Below are 18,927 nucleotides of genomic sequence, written 5' to 3' on the forward strand. Positions count from 1 at the left end.
TGACTTTAGCATTGCCTTTTAATATTTTCTCTTTCATGATGATGTGTGTTTCGGGACTAGTTGACAGTGGTGTTCGATCGAAAAACAGTGGTAAGGATGGTGATGGCTGTTTTGGGACGGGGGTTGATATGTCCACATGATTTATAAGAACAGCGCAGGCACGCCGAATTGATATGCTCGGGAAACAATCGGTACACTGGCAGCGGCTTACATTTGTGGCGTACCATCACTTGCCACGTGTTGTGCTGGAGTGTGTTTTGGTCGCACATGCAGTTACACACGCTCGGGCGAGTTGGAGATGTGTCATAGAACCATGCGGATTGGAGGAGCACGAATGGTTGGCATCATTATGTTAATTTGTCAGTTTTAAAATATGCATCAAAATTGAGATTTCTCTGTTGTTTGCTGTGACTATTGCATTTAAATACTACTAAGTAGCTGTAGAATTAGTAATTACAATTAGCATTATGAATCAAAGCAGGCTCTTATGGTGCCCTCAATGGGCTAACACTCACTTTCCTTTGTAAGCACTATGGGGAGGAAAATTTTTTATTTTATTTTTTGTGAGATTTATTCATGTTAACGGGAACAATACACACAGCACTTATACATAACTTGCATTTTATAACTATTGTTTATTTTAACTGACGAGTTGGTTGTGTGGGTGTGTTCCGTCAGCAGGTACCGATAATGGAAAAGTATGGAATGGACTTAATTGGCGCAGGTGGTACGGCGTAAGTCCTTTTTATGATAATTAAAGAAAATAAAATTACATTGAAATTTTTTGTACAGGGTCATGTTAGTGAAAAATGTTTTTTTTGCTAACTTTACTATTTTAAGGAAAAATGTATTTGTATAAGATTATCACTACATAAGACGTTTTACGAACATCACGCGGGTGTTTGTGGTTTTATGACTTGACTATGGAAAAGTAAATATTGTTTGTTTTCGAATAAATGACATTTTGGCGGGTGGGTTCTCTGTGTTTTGTGAATGTTTGAAGATTTATTATTTGTGTTGTGGTAAAGTTACCTTACGTTTGAATTTAGTGCCATTATAAAATATTAGTGACGAGGAAATCATTTACTTGCGAAAATGCCTTGTGAAATGATAACTCTGCAGTTGGGACAGTGTGGTAATCAAAGTAAGTTAATTTGTTTTGTGAAGTATAATGGTCTTTATAGTACACTACCTACTGTATTGTTTATTTATTAAGTCTATGTATTAAAATTAAGACAATACATTTTTGTTATACGTTTTGTAAATTAACTAGGTATGTATGTCCAGCAGTAAAACTCGTTTTGTTTTCAGATAATTTCTTGTACAAATTTCTCATGTTTTCCAGCTGTAGGATTCACTAGTTTTATTGAGATTCTGTTGAAATATTTGTGGTGGTAATGGAGGGCATCAGTGATCACAGGATCCCAGTAGTGGAGTTAGACGTGGGCTGGAGGGAGAAAAGGGTAAGGAGGGGAAACGTGGTAAACTGTTGGGGTAAGGCTGATAGAGTGGGGGCAGAGGCATTCCTGAAGGGGGAATACAGTAGATGGGTAGATATAGAGGACCTCGAAGGTAGATGGGCTGCCTTAAGAAATATTCTGCTGCAGATGGCTACACGTTTTGTACCTCAGAGGAGGGTAGGCCAAGGAGGTGACCCTCCCTACTATGGAAGGGAGTTGAAAGTGTTGAAAAGGAAATGTAGGAGGCTGCATGCGAGGGCAAGGAAGCTTGGGGGAGAGGAGATAGAGGCGGAAATGAAGGCGCTTGGGAAGGAACTAGGGAGGAAATCGCGGGAAGCAAGGGATGCTTACATGGAACAGCTGATGGGGGAAGGGGGGACGGTAAATGGGACGGAGCTCTACAGATACATAAGAAGAGTGAAGGGTGAGGAGGGAATAGGGGTTCTCCGAGGAGGAGGGGGGCAGGAATATACAGAGGACAGGGAAAAGGCAGACTTACTGCAGGAGCAATATCTGGCAGTATTTACAAAGGGGGAGGCATGGGAGGGTAAAGAGGACGACAGTTTAATGGGCAGGAAGGCCTTTGAGCTGCGACTGACAGATGTAATTAAGGTGATCAGGAGGTTGAAAGGGAGAAAGGCAGCTGGGCCAGATGGTATAGGGAATAGTCATTTGAAGTTGGGTGATAGGGAGATTGGGAAGTACCTGTTGGAGGTTTTCAAGCAGTCTCTGGAGGAGGGGAAACTACCAATGGAATGGAAGGAGGCAGTGGTAGTTCCCATCTACAAGGGGGGAAATGATAAGGCGGAGCCAGGAAGTTACAGGCCGGTCAGTTTGACGTCCTGTGTAGGAAAAGTGATGGAGAGGTTGGTAGGAAGGTACGTAAAGGGGGAAATGGAAGATCTGGGGTGGGTGGATAACAGGCAGCATGGATTCAGGATGGGGTTCTCATGCGAGACCCAGATGGCTGGGCTGTTGGAAGACCTGGTGGAAGCGGTGGACGGGGGGAAGCAGATAGATGCAATCTTTATAGATTTTGAAAAGGCGTTTGATAAGGTCCCCCATAGGAGGTTAATGGAAAAGGTTGAGTTGCTGGTGAGGGATGGAAGGGTGGTAAACTGGGTGGGTGATTTCCTGAGGAATAGAAGACAAAGAGTGAGAGTGGGTGAGGAAAGCTCCGAGGAGGGGGAAGTGACGTCGGGGGTGCCACAGGGGAGTGTGCTGGGGCCTCTGTTGTTCACAATTATGATAAACGATCTGGGGGAGGGCATGAAAGCCAGATGGAGGCTATTTGCAGATGACTGTGTAGTGTATGAGGTTGTGGGGGAAGGGGGATGTTTAGCAGAGGACTTGATAAGGTTGGAGCAATGGACGGAGAAAAATGGAATGTCCTTGAATGTTGGTAAGACAAAAGTTGTCAGATTTACAAAGAGGAGGAAAGTCACACGAAATGTATATTACTGGAAGGGGCAGGAGATAAGAGAGGCAGCAGGATATAAGTACCTGGGGGTGACACTGAAAAATGACCTAGGATGGGCGGAGCACATAGAGGGGGTGGTCAGGAGGGGAAGGCAGGCGCTGGGGTTGCTTGGTAGGACCCTGCAGGGAGCTGGGAGGAGGACAAAGGAGAAGGCATACTCCACATTGGTCAGGCCAATGTTGGAGTATGCGGCGGCGGTCTGGGACCCCTACCTGGTGACTGAGGTGAAGGAGCTGGAAGGGGTGCAGCGCAGAGCGGCTAGGTGGGTGATGGGAATGTGGAGAAGGAGGGAGGGGCAGGATGGGAAACTGCATAGCCCAACGGAAATGATTAAGGAGTTGGGGTGGGAAACGTTACAGAGGAGAAGAAGAGTGGAAAGGTTGGTCAGGATGTTCAAGGTGCTGAAGGGGGAAGGGGGATGGGGGCAATTGGGAAGCAAAGTACATAGAGGGGAGTACAGAGGACGAAGAGACCACAGATGTAAGCTCCAGAGGGTGTGGAGGCGGACAGAGAGAGGGCGGAACACCTTCCTGGTGAGGACGGGGAGGGAGTGGAATGGGCTGGGGGAGGAAATGGTGGAGGTCAGGGATGGGAGGGAGCTGAGGAGAAAGCTGATGGAGGGGGGGGGGAGAGGGGAGTGAGTGGGAGTTCTTGCCACCGGGTGAAAGCCCAATTGCAGGTTAAGTAATAATTTGCAAACGGTAAACATGACTGTTTGTTTATACGGACGGGAATTGTTATTGTTCGCTATTTGCAACGTCAAACTGTTGTCATAATATTTTTTTGACTAGTAGGAAATTTTGAATGCTGTAATTGGGCACAAGTTGGTGGGATTCATTTTACTTTCCTCTCACTTTTTTCCTTAATTGAGCTACACTTCTGGCCATCACACACTCCTTATTAAAGACTTAATTATTTCTCTATCATTCTTACAGTCATCAATTTTTTGCCTCCTCTCCATTCTACTTCTGTACTTAAAAACTTTCCTTGTGTTCTCCTTCTTACTTCTTGTCTTCCCCCTCGCAACTCTTCATAGCTCTTCCCATTGGCTGACTCTACTTAATACTTGATTCACCCGAATTAGCCTTTCCATCCGCCTTGTGTTCTTTAGGCTTTCCCACCTGATTTTCTGCATCAGTTGCTGTCTATTCTCCTCCACTTTCCCTTCAACCACCTAGCTGCCATCCTCTGCCCCCCTTCCCTCCTGTTTCCTCAAGTACTTTTGTACATGGGTCCCGTACTGCTGCAGCATTCTCCAGCCTTTTCCTTAATAACACTGTTTTTCCCCCATAGAACCTGTACCACCATGTTCAGGGTTTGACTTCTCCTTGCAGCACTACCCCTTGGTATTTTAAGCTTTCAGACTACTTTCTCCCCTCCAGCGGTAGACCCTCTTTTCCACTGTCTTTTTCCGAGATAACCACCTTTGTCTGGCCCACGACTAACTTCATGACATTTCCTTTCCACCATCTTTTCCAGTCTATTCAAAAACTTCCGCTGAATTTCCTTACACCACACGACATCACACCTTCCTGCTCAGACGTAATGAACCCTCTGTGTCCTGTTCTTCAAGAAATCAATAATTCATGCCACCACTGTCTCGTCTCTCGTGACCTCCACCTTCATCAATTTGGCGTGAGGTGTCTTGTCGAATACTTTTTCAAAATTGACCAAACAGACATCTGCTGTCCCATGTCGACCTTGGTCACCGATCCTCCAGCAAGTCTGCCAGTTGCGTTTCGTACGAGCAACACCAAACAAATGTTTTTAGCATATTAGTGAATTTTTTTTTTATAGAAAAGCTTGACGAAAAATACAGTGATGCACGATTATAACACAATAAAAAAAAGTGTTTTGGTTATATATATTTCATAGTATCGGCTTCTTGGAAATAAAGGTGAATAGTAACGATAGTGGAATGTTTGCTCGGTTAGGTTAGCTACATTAATATTACATAAAATCATAGCATTTAAATATTTTTGGAGATATTTTACGTATTATTAATGTAGCAGAATCTAACCTAACCAACCTTTCACTTGAAATATTTTTCATCTTATTTCCTAGAAGCCACTACTTACAGCAACACAATGCATGCTATGGTAGACTTTTTCATTAGAATGACTTTTTCATTGCCATTGCTTCAAGGGCATGATGTTACTGAAATGAACATTAGAATGTTGTTTCGGAACGATGGTTAAACTAGTGCATTGGCAATTGAATTATTATAATATTTTTCAGATTTAAATACTGAGATATAAGTATGTGATTTTTTTTTGTATATTTGTTCTTTTTTAAATTGTACTGTCACAAATCTACACTACAATCCTTTCTGAAGTACGAACATAATTTTTTCTGTGCCATATTGGTTTGAATGTACATTGTGCATATTTGTGAACCATCATTTTCATATTGATGTGGGACTTATTATTCTAGGTAGTTAACCTAAGCCAAGTCAAGGTTACTGTCATCATAAGTGAATTGTAGGCGGCCTATCATAACTAATCTTGCTGATTTACATTTTATTTCAGAACCGGGGGCGACAAAAGGTGAACACAGTCAAACACTACTCTAACAAATTGCTGAATCAGTATTACATTTACATGCTGTGAATGGTCAGAACCATTTCAAAATATTATATTAAAATGTATGAACATTACAGTTGTTCATACCGCCCATTCTGTCGATAGATGAAAACATCCATTTTTGCAAATTGCTCCGTACTCTCATGCTTACGCAGGTTACAGGGATGTAATGATGTAGATGTGGATCCTTACGGAACTTGGTTCTGTTGGCTGGACTGTCGTTTGCAAGCAGTTGGCCGGTAGAAAGTGGACTGTTATAATGTATAACCTGCAAAATAAATTCTGTTTTCTGCAAACACAGTATTGGGATCAATTGTTATGAGTAGAAGGTGTAAAAGGGCTGTGCATAATTGCTATTACTTTTATTTTAAAATTGTTGAAAATATAGACATAGCCAGTGCTACTCAGTTGATGAACTTTTAAGGGTGGTATGGAATGACTTTTTCTGCAGAACAGCTTGAAAAGGTGAAAATGAACTACAGCGATAATAGTCACGAACCATTTATTAACTAAACTCATTGTTTTTTATTTTTATTTATTTAGAAAATTTTTCCCCCCACATTATCTACAATTTAAAACTAGGATTTTCAGGAAATGTGACATTTGAAAAAGCCACGCGTAGTTTTTGTTTGTTTCTGTATGCTACACGCACAAACTTAGTATGGTAAATAATGAAAGCTGCTTTAACAACAGAGCATGCAAAGTTTAGTAAGAGATTGTATTTAGAATTTTTAATTATCCTTAATTTGAATTAAATTTTTGAAATGCGTGATGTTGGTTGGATAAAAATATTCTCTAAACAGCTGAAAATTGTTTATTGTATTGTGATGTAACATGTTATATGTAGTTTGAAGATTTTGCCCCTGCCTATTGGTTGCGACCTCACTGAAATGTATTATATTCCCTGGGTGTTATTGTATATTTGCAGATTATTGGAATGATAGGTATCTGTACCAGTGTTTAGTACTAGTACTGTGCTTTTTTTACATTCATGATGAATTAGTTAATTTTTCTTGTTGCAGTTGGCTTTGAGTTTTGGAAACGTCTCTGTGCCGAACATGGCATCAGCCCCGAAGGGATCCTGGAGGACTTTGCTGTGGAAGGAGTGGATCGCAAGGACGTCTTCTTCTACCAGGTACAGCTCCGCGCCGTCAGGCTACGGCTCACAACTGCATGGCTGTACCTGTACCTGGGTATTGGCTGATGTTTTGTTTTAGTGCTTCCGGAAGTTTCGTTAATAGTTTTCTATCTCGTGTCAAAAAATTAACTGTGTTAATAAATATGAAGTACGCTTTGATAGAAAGAAAAACCAATTCACATTGGTTAAAGAAAACTGCACATCAAGCAATCTTCTTGTACAGAAATGGCTCGACCCAAGAAACTGGGGACGGTATTAAATAACGTAATACGGTAACTCTAGTCACTGATATTGTACCGAGCTGCTCACTAAAGTATGTGGCTTGTAAACGTCGAGAGAAGTTGCGGAGGCTGGCAGTGATGTGCCGGTGACGTCACACTGGAGCGAGGATGTGTTTGCTGTTCTCAGGCTGACGACGAGCACTACATACCTCGAGCGGTGCTGCTGGACCTGGAACCACGCGTCATCCACACCATCATGAACTCTCCCTACGCCAAGGTACTCTCCCAGGGGCAGTCTTGGCTTGGCTGCCGTGACGACTGTCGCTGAGGCCGGCAGATGTGCCTGAAGGCAGCTCTGAGTGATCAGATTGCTCGCCGCTAACCACGGCAATTGGGGTTCAAGTTCCTGAGGGGTCTAACTCTTACTTCTCGCGAGTGGGAAACATGGCAGGCGTTGCTGTAGGCCGGTGGGTTTCCTCGCAGTGCTCCACTCTGCTCCACCTTTTCATTCGGCTGTCGCTCCGTTTTGGAGACGTGAGTGAGAACATTTTCACATTGACACTTTCCGTCGGAAAATTTTTACACCGAATTATTTTTTCTATCACTAACGTAGGTTACTATAATTCAAGGTTGGCAGACTATACTTTACTATTATAGTTAGGATGTCCATAAAAGAATGTCTCAATTTTAACGTCATTTTTTATGGGAGTTTAATATACACTATTTGCATCAAATCATACATCATATTGAAGGTAAACTAACCTATCTTTCTCATGTCCACCATCTTTACTGTTGATATTGTTTTGTTTCACGTTCGAAAGGTGCATAGTTGGCGAATAAGATGGAAACAAATAAGTAAAATAAGCATCTCAATTTTATTGTGGTTTCTGTCTAGAAAGGCATGAACAAATTATATTTGTTGTAGGTATTTGTATATAGGAATATTTAATTTTAAACATTGAGAATGCAAATATAAAGTTTGAAATAAGAATAATAAACGCATGAGGACTGTAGCCGTGACGCACAGTGAGCATGATGCGCGGGTGTTGCAGCTGTACAACCCGGAGAACATCTACCTGTCGAAGGACGGCGGGGGCGCGGGCAACAACTGGGCGTCCGGCTACAGCCAGGGCGAGAAGCTGCAGGAGGAGATCTTCGACATCATCGACCGCGAGGCTGACGGCAGCGACAGCCTTGAGGTGGGGCTCGGTCCTGGGACCCGACTGATTCATGCCCGAAGGTTGCCTGGTCGTCGGCAACGCGACGGCTCTCAGCAGGCACCGCTACGCCTCCTCACAAGCCGACGGCTGATTAGAAAGAAGAGTGTTACCCCGTTTTATCGCATAATCGTCGCACCTATATTTTAGGGCGTCAAAATTTGGATAAAAAAACCTTTCGTGTAAAAGGCGCATGATGTTTTGGTCCCGCTTCTATGTTCCGAGCGCTTTGTGTAGGTATCCTTTCTGTATAAAAGATGTGTTTTAAAGCAGAAATCTAATATTTATTCGGACATTACCACTTACTTATTTAATAAACGGAAATACGAAGTTGTCTGATGTGTAAATTTTCTTTTAAAGAAATTTTTAAACGTTATAACCTTTATCTGTTCGTCTGTGTCGCCACAGTGTACTGCTTACAAAAATGTAGTCTGCGCTAGTTGGCATCATTCATGCTTGGTTATGTTGCTTCCCGTATAGAGTGCACACATGTAGTTGAATATCGATATCGATATCTCGCCGATTGCATGCAACGTGCGTTATCTGTCGAGAGCTGGGTTAACTACATTTGTTGGCCCGCACTCTTTCGTGGTGTGTACTACGACGATAGTTGTGTGTTAGTTCAGGCTCACATTCACATTTTGTTTTTCTATTTAAAGTTGAAGAAAGGTTTTTGTTGCATCACTTATTAATTTTAATTGTTCAGCATGCTTTTTTATATTCCACTTTTTAAATAAACGTTTTTTCCATGAATGGGTTTATTTTATGAATGACTTTACCTAACAAATTTTATTTTTTTTTTTCTCTCATAAGCATCACACCCCTACTTTTCAAACTTGATTTTAATTTTAAATGTGCAACAATTATGTGATAAAACATGGTAATTCCTACCTTATGGATTAAGTTTATGTCTACAAAAAATGGTTTCCTGTAAATTGGTGGCTTTCATCCAGAAGGTGAGAAGCCCAAGTCTGTTGTCACTAATGCTGGGAGAGTCTGCTACATCTTCGAAGGAGCCACAGCCTTTGACATCATGTGTCATCGAGGTCCTCCAAAATACTCCATGAAGACATTGAAAGGACCAGCAAAAACATGAGACGAGGGAAATTTTTACTGTCGTATTGAAATATATAAAACTGCATAGTTCTGGAAAGTAGACAATGTGAAAGCATTGAAAAAGATACTGTTGTTCTTATTTATTTATTTATTTATTTATTTATTGCCTTATTTTTGTGGCGAAGTTAAGGCATACCGCCTTGTATTACACTTAACCACATACATCTTTACTAACTAGGTACACATACCAAAAAATTGTGACACATACATTTAAATAAAAACTGAATTAACATATAAATACAAAATTGAAAATAATAAAACATTAGCATATATGATACATATGAGCTACCTGAAGTATAATGTATTATAGGCATATTATAAAAAGTTTTTTTTTAATCTATCAAATGCTAAAGTTATAAAGATTTAAAGATATTTAATAACCAAAATATTTATGAAAAAAGCTAACGAAGACACAAACAATTTAGATATATATATCCCAACACATTTTCTTACAATAAATCATACATGTACACGTACATTCACACATATTCAATCACACATTCTGATAGCACAGCTAAACCTGTTCTTGTAACATTTCAACATATTGCAATTCTAAACTGTTAGTACAGAAACGTCTGCAGGCATGATGTCCAGGTGCCGTGCTGCGTTGCAGGGGTTCGTGCTGTGCCACTCCATCGCGGGCGGCACGGGCTCAGGCATGGGCTCCTACCTGCTGGAGAAGCTCACAGATCGCTTCCCCAAGAAGTTGATCCAGACGTACAGCGTGTTTCCCAACCAGGACGAGATAAGGTAGCAGTTCATTTCGTTAGTTTCTCGTCGGCAGACTGACCCACCCCAACCACAGTATGTCAAAATGTGACAATTTTCGTATCGAGTCCGTGTTCAGTCATCTCTGGCACAGAATTGGCAAGTTTTCAAACTTAAAAATAAATATATTTTAATAGCAGATGTCTTTCGAAAAGAAAAGATTCAGAAGAAAGCCTGTAACCAAAGGAGTGTTAATAAGAGATGGTTTGTGGTGCAGCCATATCTTGCAACGAGTGCTAAATCCATGTGACACTGATTTCATAAGGAAAATGAAATTATTTTTTTATTTAAAATATAATTTTTTTAGATGTGGACAATAACTTACCTATACCTTGCCAAAGATATCAAGAGGGTTAAGCGCGGTCAAATCATTAGTTACTGTTTTTTATTTAAGATCTTCAAAGGTTGGACTTTTCCAAATAACAATTTTTTTTTTTAGCAAAGATGTATAAGTTTTGTCAAGTTATTGAAATCTTTGTTATTTCAAGTATTGTTTTTACCAGTAGATCCAAAAAAAAAAAAAAAATTGCCTCAAAAGAATGAACCGCGATGGTTATGAACATTGTGCAGGCAGAGGGGGTTGGTATGCATGCGAGAGCGTGAGGGTGGGTCAGAGTGAGCGGTGCGGCTCGGGGTGGCGGGCGTGAGCGGGAGGGGGTGTCTGCCGCAGCGATGTGGTGGTGCAGCCCTACAACTCGCTGCTGACCTTGAAGCGGCTCACGCAGAGCGCGGACTGCGTGGTGGTACTCGACAACACCGCGCTGAACCGCATCGCCACGGACCGCCTGCACATCCAGAACCCGTCCTTCGCGCAGATCAACACGCTCGTGTCCACCATCATGTCCGTGAGCACCACGACCTTGAGGTGGGTGGCGTCTGCTGTGCCGCCTGCCAGAGCGTTCCTGGTTACGCAATCACCGAGCGTTGCATGTTATTTTATATGACATTTGTATCTCAACTTTTCGTACGAATAATCTCTTTCATGTAGCTGGTTGGCTGCACGTGTGGCTCGGTAATTTTGGCAATACTGTTTGGTTGGATCCAGTTTAGCTTATTAGGTGTGCTGTAAAAAAACAAATTCATCCCGAGGAGATTAATTCCAAGCTTGAACAGGTTCCATTATCAAATGATGGTTGATGGATGATGGTAAACCTTTTGAAAAGTACCTGAAAAATTATTGTTTTGTGTGGGAAAACACTTTTGTTCTTCCCTCTGGAGCTCGGCTCGACTGCTCATCTCTTACTGCGCACTTGCGTCACTGTCCCGATGCACCAATCACGAAGCGTGTGCTCACCCAGGAGTCACTCGCCCTCTTCACGTCACTCCGAGGATTCTCTAAACTACCGGCTCGCAGACCTCTGCCTTGCAGGTGTAGCGTGTTCTCATAGCGTGCTAAATATAAAGTGTTTTTGAAATTTGTAATGTGTTTATGCATATGTAGAAATGAAGAGAATGAACGACATTGTTGTAATATTTTACACATGGTTACACGATACCATGGAATTCAGGGCTATTGAAGGATTGGCTATGGTCTAGACCATCTCAGCGTCTGCCTGGTCTTAGTTCGGAACACTGGGGAGTATTAGCCAGGCTTTTAACCAGGTCTTCTGGGTGAACGCTTTGCCATCTCGCTCAGTTTTTATGTAATAATTGTGTGTAGTTTTGCATGACACGTACAATATTTATAAAAAGTGAAAAAAATATTTTTTTAAAATATGCTACATCGAAAAATGCATTTACTAATCATTAAATCTTGCCTCTAATAATCTGTTGAGTGACATGTTGAAACAGAACATGTCTGTAGTTAGTGTCTCAATGTTACTGTAAGTAATGATGTAGCTCATGTGTTTCAGGTATCCTTCATACATGAACAATGATCTGATAGGCCTGATAGCGCCTCTGATTCCAACGCCCAGGCTTCATTTCCTGATGACGGGATACACGCCCCTGTCCACCGACCAGGAGGTAAGGTTATGCCTCACATGGTATGCTTATAGCACTTATATTAAGGATAAAGTATTACTCTTCACTTGTGGAGTGGCTAGTATTTGATGATAGCTGATAGGTAGTCAGTGTGTGCGAGGGTTGGGTTGACTCTCTCCCCGCCAATTCATTCGTTAAGAATTAGTTATGTCGTGCAATAATATCAGGACTTTATTAAAAAAAATATGGAGTATGAAAAAGTGCAAATAAAAAACACAAAATGAGCAAAATAATTTAATTAAACATTTAACAAGGCCTGTATGTGTTCAATTCAACTCTTTAACTTAGAAGCTCACATTTAGATTGTCTTGTAACTTGCTGGAACTTTAACCTAGCTCTACTTGCCACTTCTCCATAATAATAAAAAATTTGGGTTCAACCCAGACTTGAATTGTCGCTAGAAGTGGGACGACTCAACACCAAGTGGTGGAGTAGATGAAAATGTTGGTGGAAATGTGGTTTTAGAACCTCATATTTTTGATAATGCACATAAGTAATCAAAGTCGGAAGAAAGGCTGAAGTAGTGGCAACTGTTCAGGGCGCGTCAGTTCGCAAGACGACGGTGCTGGACGTGATGAGACGACTCCTGCAGCCCAAGAACATGATGGTGTCCACGGTGCATGACCGCAGCGTTCCTCACTGCTACATCTCCATCCTCAACATCATCCAGGTGAGACCGTCGTCCTGGTGCCCGTGGGCTGTATTCATCAGTGAATTACTACACCAGAGACTGGGCAGCTTATTTTCACAAGAAAATCTGTGGTTGGCTGAAATTAAAATGACCTCACCGACACTTTGGGAATAGATTTAACTTTCTATTCTGTAATTTCATATACAGTCAAACCTCTATCTATCGAACTCGCATGTATCGATTGTCCGTGTTTATGGTATACTTTCTACGGTCCCGGCAAATTGCCATACAACTAAGGTTAATAAAGTCCGCTTGTACCAATGTTCGAATTATTGTTTTGTGCGCATTGATCGTACAAAATATGTGGTCCCGTCACTATAAATTATAATAGACGATCGTTTAACCATAAAGATTTTGCAGAAATAACCATTTCTTAGAAAGAAACCGTCATAAGAACAGTAACGATAGTATACAGAAGTAGTGAAAATCACATTAAATCTGCAGCCATTTTATAATAGCAACGAGTGAACAGTAAACAAACAGTAGATGGCTAACATTGATGCCATATTTCCGTGAAATCGACTCGTCACGAAACGTTGCCACACTATCGACTTGTATTTATGTACGAAACTATTTCATGTCGGCTAAAATGGTAACGTAAAAAACAAAACATTTTATACCATGCATATATAAAATCACTTCAAGAATAACATGTCCCTTATTATGACTGAGCATTGAGAAGTCTCGTTTATAAGGTACAAAGAAACCAATATGGCGTCTGCTGTGGTGTTGAAAATTTATTGTTTCCTGTGCAGCATCGTGAACACATTTCTGTAGGCGTATTTCATTGTTCGGGCATGCTATCCTAATCTATGGCACATGTTACTTCCTGATTCTTATCAGTGTTTTTTTACATGTGCGTGAATGTTGAATTAATAAAAAGTGCAAAAGTGAGGTTAACGTTTTAGAGCGATTAAAATGTGTCGGGCATAGTAAACAGGTGAGAACACTTCATGAACGAATTAGGATTATTGAATAAATTGAAAATAACCCTAGTGAAAAACATGTGGATGTAGCTAAGCGCCAGGGTGTACCAGTCTCCACTTTATGTTCGATTTTTGCAAAACAAAGAGGACATTAGTTTACAAGCAAGCAAGTACAGGCCAACAAGCAAAAACGAAAAAATGGTAGAGAGTTGACTTTCAAAGAAGTTGAAGATGTATTATTCTCGTGGTATCAGCAGGCCAGAACTAATGGTATTCCTGTTGATGGTACAATATTAAAAGAGAAAGGAAAGCAGATTGCCCTGAGGTTGGGCATTGAAAATTTCTCTGCACAAATGGTTGGGCAGCAAGATTCAAAGAGCATCGCGGCTTAACTTACAAGAAGGTGTGATATATTTCTGACACTAATTTTGAGGCTGAAATATTTTTTCAAAATCTAAGAGTGAAGTCCACATCTATTGAATGTCCGCATCTACTGAATTTTTTTGTTGGTCCCCTGAAAAACGATAGATAGAGGTTTGACTGTAGTTTTAATTAGAGCTGTGCCAATTCGAATCGGCAGAAGTCTATTTTGCCGATATTTAGTTGATTTGGTATTTATGCAGATTCACGATACGTTTGTTAATTATCAGCCAATATTATTGAAAAATGAAAATGCCTATTATAACCTAAAAATCCACCAGTACCCTTTTCACTTTTCGTACTATTATATACTTTGAACATCTTATCTTAGCTACGTGTGCCAGCTATACATATCAAACTTAAACATCCTATGTTTCAATAATGTTCTTGAATCTAATACATTGAAAATAAATTTATCACCAGCACGGTAAAGTTTGATAAGAACAAAAGCTTGCTTTATTTAGAGCATGCTTGAAATGCAAACAAATGTTCGTACTGTTATGACGGAGACATTTTTTTAATTACAGTTGAACCCTGCTTATAATGTTCCTGCATATAATGTCATACAGTAGAACCTCGATGAAACGTTCCCGTGTCATACGCCGATTAATTTTGGTCCCGCCGAAAGTACTATATTTACAATGGTTTACTTTTCCGGAACATACACTTATAAAATCATTAATTTCCCGTGTCATACGTTTTTACAAAGCGGAAAAGTCCTAAAATTCACAAATTTATTTGTTATATTCCTCCTGATAAAATATGTTTTAATGCTTTTATTTTGAAAAACGTTCATTGTTTAATGTTTACCTTTGCAAACGTAAGAAAATAACTTTATTGCACCATAGATATGGATAGTATCAGGAAGACTGTGCACGAGTAGCACCAAGCGAGACTAGTGGCGCAAACTAGCAATGATTATGAAAATGGTGCACACGCTTTACCAAGGCACAGATCTCATATTTTGTGCATTCATTAATCTTTGAACTGAATATACCAGTTTGTTATTGCTTTCTTACGATCAGATTGTTTTGTATTTTACGTTTCTCAAGTTAAAATTTTATTGAAAAATGTTCTGTTGCATAAAGTTGTTTGTAAAATGAAACAAACAAGCAAAAATTTCTGATTTTCTTTTTACAGTAGCCTAATTTTTTTTATTTCTAATTTAGGCTTGGTGACTTTCCCCCCCTTCCAAGGACTGCTTTACTTGATTATGGACTGCATTTTACATTTCTGGTGGTTTTATTGTATGTATATATAATGATGAATTCATATCTTTCATTAATATAATGCAATTATTTACACATTATGTATTTAAGTTTAATCTGACATTGTGCTGGTATGCTAGATTGAAATTTTTTTTTTATTATTGCCATTCCCTTTTCATACACCATTTTTGTGCCCTCCGTTGAAAAGTGTATGACAGGGGTTCTACTGTATTTTTAAAGTCCCAGTATTTCCCCCATAAGGACAATGTATTTATTTCCTGCATATAACGTTCATAAATAGTGTAATTTCATGCTTATAATGTTTGCATTCTCATTCAATAAATGGGGAAAAAATGTTTTTAAACCAAATTATTCCAACACTTACGATAAAAAGTTTCCTTTATGTATGTTTATGTTTACAATCACTGCCATACAATACATGAAGTTTGTTAAAATACAATTTTATGCAATATACTGAAGGTACACAATGTTCATAGTTACGTGTCAGTTGGCACCCTTAGTCGACTCTTCTCTTCCTTGCCATTCCAGTGGGTATTCAGATGCACGTACATAGTCCTACGATATTTAAGTTGCCAACCATTGAGCGAGGGCATAACTGAAGGTGTTTTCTATTGCTTACAAATAATTTTTTTTTTTCATTCATACGTAGGAATCCCAAAATAAAACATTTTCAGGTGGCGAAGGAGTAGACGTTCTTACTCTTAATGTTGTCATCATGAATCGTGAGACAATTTTACAAAAAATGTGGCAGTGTATCTTTAAAGACAAACAAAATTTAACCAGGGAATAAGACAAAGTTGAAAAATTGTTGGCTTGTTTCAGAAAATTCATGTATCAAGTATACTATCTTTGGTTTTAACATTAAAGTTGTTTACATAGCTTGGTGAGTCCATTGGTACAAAGCTCGAACATTGTTAAGTGCTAAATTGAGATTTCCTGCTTATAACGTTTTCCTGCTTATATTTTTTTCTTGTACTCCCTTGAAAAACATTATAACACGGTTCTACTGTAACTTGCGTACAGTTTTTAATATTGAATAAGAAAGAAATCCAAATAATATAGTACTTAACATAACATAAATTATTTTTATTGTTTCCCGTGTAAAGCAACCACATGAAATGTATTTCCGAATAGATTTTAGGTACTGTAAATTTTCGTCGAAGCATGCGTTGGAGATGCTATTCGAATTCCAGTTCTTGAAATGTAAACATGTACAAAGTCTCGCAATTTTGCACATTTTAAATTAATTTTTTAATACTTTATGCTTTGTGAATACATTTATTTCATAGTTACCTATTATAAAATAATCTTATTTTATATATTAAGCGCATCTTAAAATTTCACTGTCATAATTTTTTCATAACGTGCCTAAAGAAGTATAACTTGAAAAAAATATTTAGATCAACTTAAAAGAAAACAAAAACAGTGGTCCCAACGTGAGCTGGAACTAACGTAGTGTACCCATGGCTATAGCTATCGCCGTAGTACATACTAACCATGAAAGAGTGCGGGCTATCATACGTAGTTTACTCTGCACGAGAGCGAGCGTGCGTGTTGCATGCAATTGGCAGGCTATTGATGTTCGACTGTGTGCACACACTCCATATGGGCATCAATGCAACCAAACATGAATGATGCCAACTGGCGCTGGCTACATAGCGGTGACGAACTGATAAGAAGTTATAACGTTTAAAAAGTCTTAAAAAGAAAATATTCATATTGGACAACTTTGTGTTTCTGTTAATTAAATAAGTAAGCAGTATCATTCTACAAAATAATGGATTTAAACTATAAAATACAGTTTTATAGGAGAAAAGAAGTTACAGGCAACATCTTCTGTACAAAATGGCAGGACTGATACATTTGACCGTATTGGGCAGGAATAGTATTATGCGGTCATATCTTAAACTACGTAGTTTTCCTGTGATTGTAATTAGAGTATTTTCCCATTACGACTACGGCACTGCCCGACAGCAAATTGAAATTCAATTGCTGTTGCATGGCGATCTGGGGCAAGGCCATGTCTATTACAAAGTGCTTGGGATCTAGCGGCGGGACCAGAAAACCTCGTGTGCCGGTGATGCAGCGCGGCAGTGTGTGGTTGTGAAGTAGAGACGCGGCTGCCGCAGGGCGAGGTGGACCCCACGCACGTGCACAAGTCCCTGCAGCGGATACGGGAACGCAAGCTGGCGCAGTTCATCCCGTGGGGGCCGGCCAGCATCCAGGTGGCCCTGTCGCGCAAGTCGCCCTACATCCAGAGTGCGCACCGCGTGTCGGGGCTCATGCTGGCCAACCACACCGTCATCTCCTCGGTGAGTGTCCCCAACGAGAGTTTATTGTAGTCCCACTCTAAAAGATAAGAGATAAATATGGTGTTTAGTGGCTTACGGAAACTAAGACAAATAATTCTGAAGTGAAAGTTAGGTTAAATAAACTACAATAATTATTAGTAACATTTTTTTTTTAATAGTTAAATTTTGAAGGGAAAAAAAATTCAGCTAACCTAATAAAACTTTTACTTCAGTTTTTATTCGCCTTTATTTCCCAGAACCAGCTACGCTGGAAAACACTTATTCAGCATGTGTTCCAACACTGGAAAATAAGTGTTTACGAAAAGATTGAAACTAACCGTATCAGAGCAATATTTAAGCAGCATTTATTAATTTTAACTAACATGTTAACTTCATGTTGTTGTGTATTTCCTGAAGCATGACAAGGATGGGTCACACGTGTGACTGTGTCGCAGCTGTTTGACCGGGCGCTCCAGCAGTACGACAAGCTGCGCAAGCGGGAGGCCTTCCTGGAGCAGTTCCGCAAGGAGAAGATGTTCCGGGAGAACCTGGAGGAGCTGGACAGCTCGCGGGAGGTGGTGCAGGAGCTGGTGGAGGAGTACCAGGCGGCCGCGCGTGAGGACTACCCCTCGTGGCGCGAGCGCGACCGCCAGTGAGCCAGCGCCCCACCACCGCTTCCGTCTGATTGCGACGATGAGCTGGCATGGTCGTCTCACCACCGTCACTACGCCAACTTCTGTCGAGTGTCTGCATTAAGAGTTTACTAAAAATATGTCGTTCATGTAGTTACAATGTCAAGTTATTTATACAACAGATAATCTTATGTTGAACAATATGCATGATCAAAGAGTAATAATGTTCGACTCTCGACCCAACAATAATTGATGAAAACACAGAATAAACAAGATTAATGAAACTTAACATACAAAAAAATGGGTTGGGGGGGGGGGGGGGGGGGAACTCCCTAGTAGCATTTCTTTCGCACCAATGTAGATGATTATCATGTTTACTTACATTCAACGTTAAAAGGCAACTTTGATATAGCTTTAAGAAAGCTGTCTTGAGTGTGCCACTGTGAAATACTAACTCCCTTTAGTTTTTTTTTTCTGTACAAAGAATCAATTTGAATCTCATCTAGTGCATTTTGCATGTGTTCATTGTGTATATATATGTGCCATGTATTTATTTACTCATTAATAAAAAATTAATCATTTTTAAGAATATTTGATGTTTGTAACTAGCAAACCTGATGAAAAGTACTGAGCTGTCTGTGGGCTCGCTGGGAAACATGCATCTCACGTCAACTCATGTGGGATCCCTTCTTAAATATTATAATTGGTGTTCGCGTATTTAGTGAAGACATTCACATGTATCATTATTACATAATGTTTGTTACATTAAACAA

At 40.0% G+C, this 18,927-nt stretch overlaps 1 protein-coding gene across 1 annotated transcript; it reads left to right on the forward strand.

Annotated features, from left to right (window-relative positions):
• Positions 1–863: 863 nt before the first annotated feature.
• On the forward strand, positions 864–18,743 carry LOC134537307 (tubulin gamma-1 chain). The gene is made up of 10 exons (XM_063377604.1): positions 864–1,144; positions 6,545–6,657; positions 7,069–7,158; positions 7,934–8,080; positions 9,828–9,964; positions 10,653–10,847; positions 11,836–11,947; positions 12,504–12,635; positions 17,361–17,543; positions 17,978–18,743. The coding sequence occupies exons 1-10, from the start codon at positions 1,096–1,098 to the stop codon at positions 18,176–18,178; spliced, it is 1,359 nt and encodes a 452-aa protein (XP_063233674.1). The 5' UTR covers positions 864–1,095; the 3' UTR covers positions 18,179–18,743.
• The last annotated feature ends 184 nt before the right edge of the window (positions 18,744–18,927 follow it).

The sequence above is a fragment of the Bacillus rossius genome, chromosome 12, assembly GCF_032445375.1.
Source record: "Bacillus rossius redtenbacheri isolate Brsri chromosome 12, Brsri_v3, whole genome shotgun sequence".
Taxonomy (NCBI): domain Eukaryota; kingdom Metazoa; phylum Arthropoda; class Insecta; order Phasmatodea; family Bacillidae; genus Bacillus; species Bacillus rossius.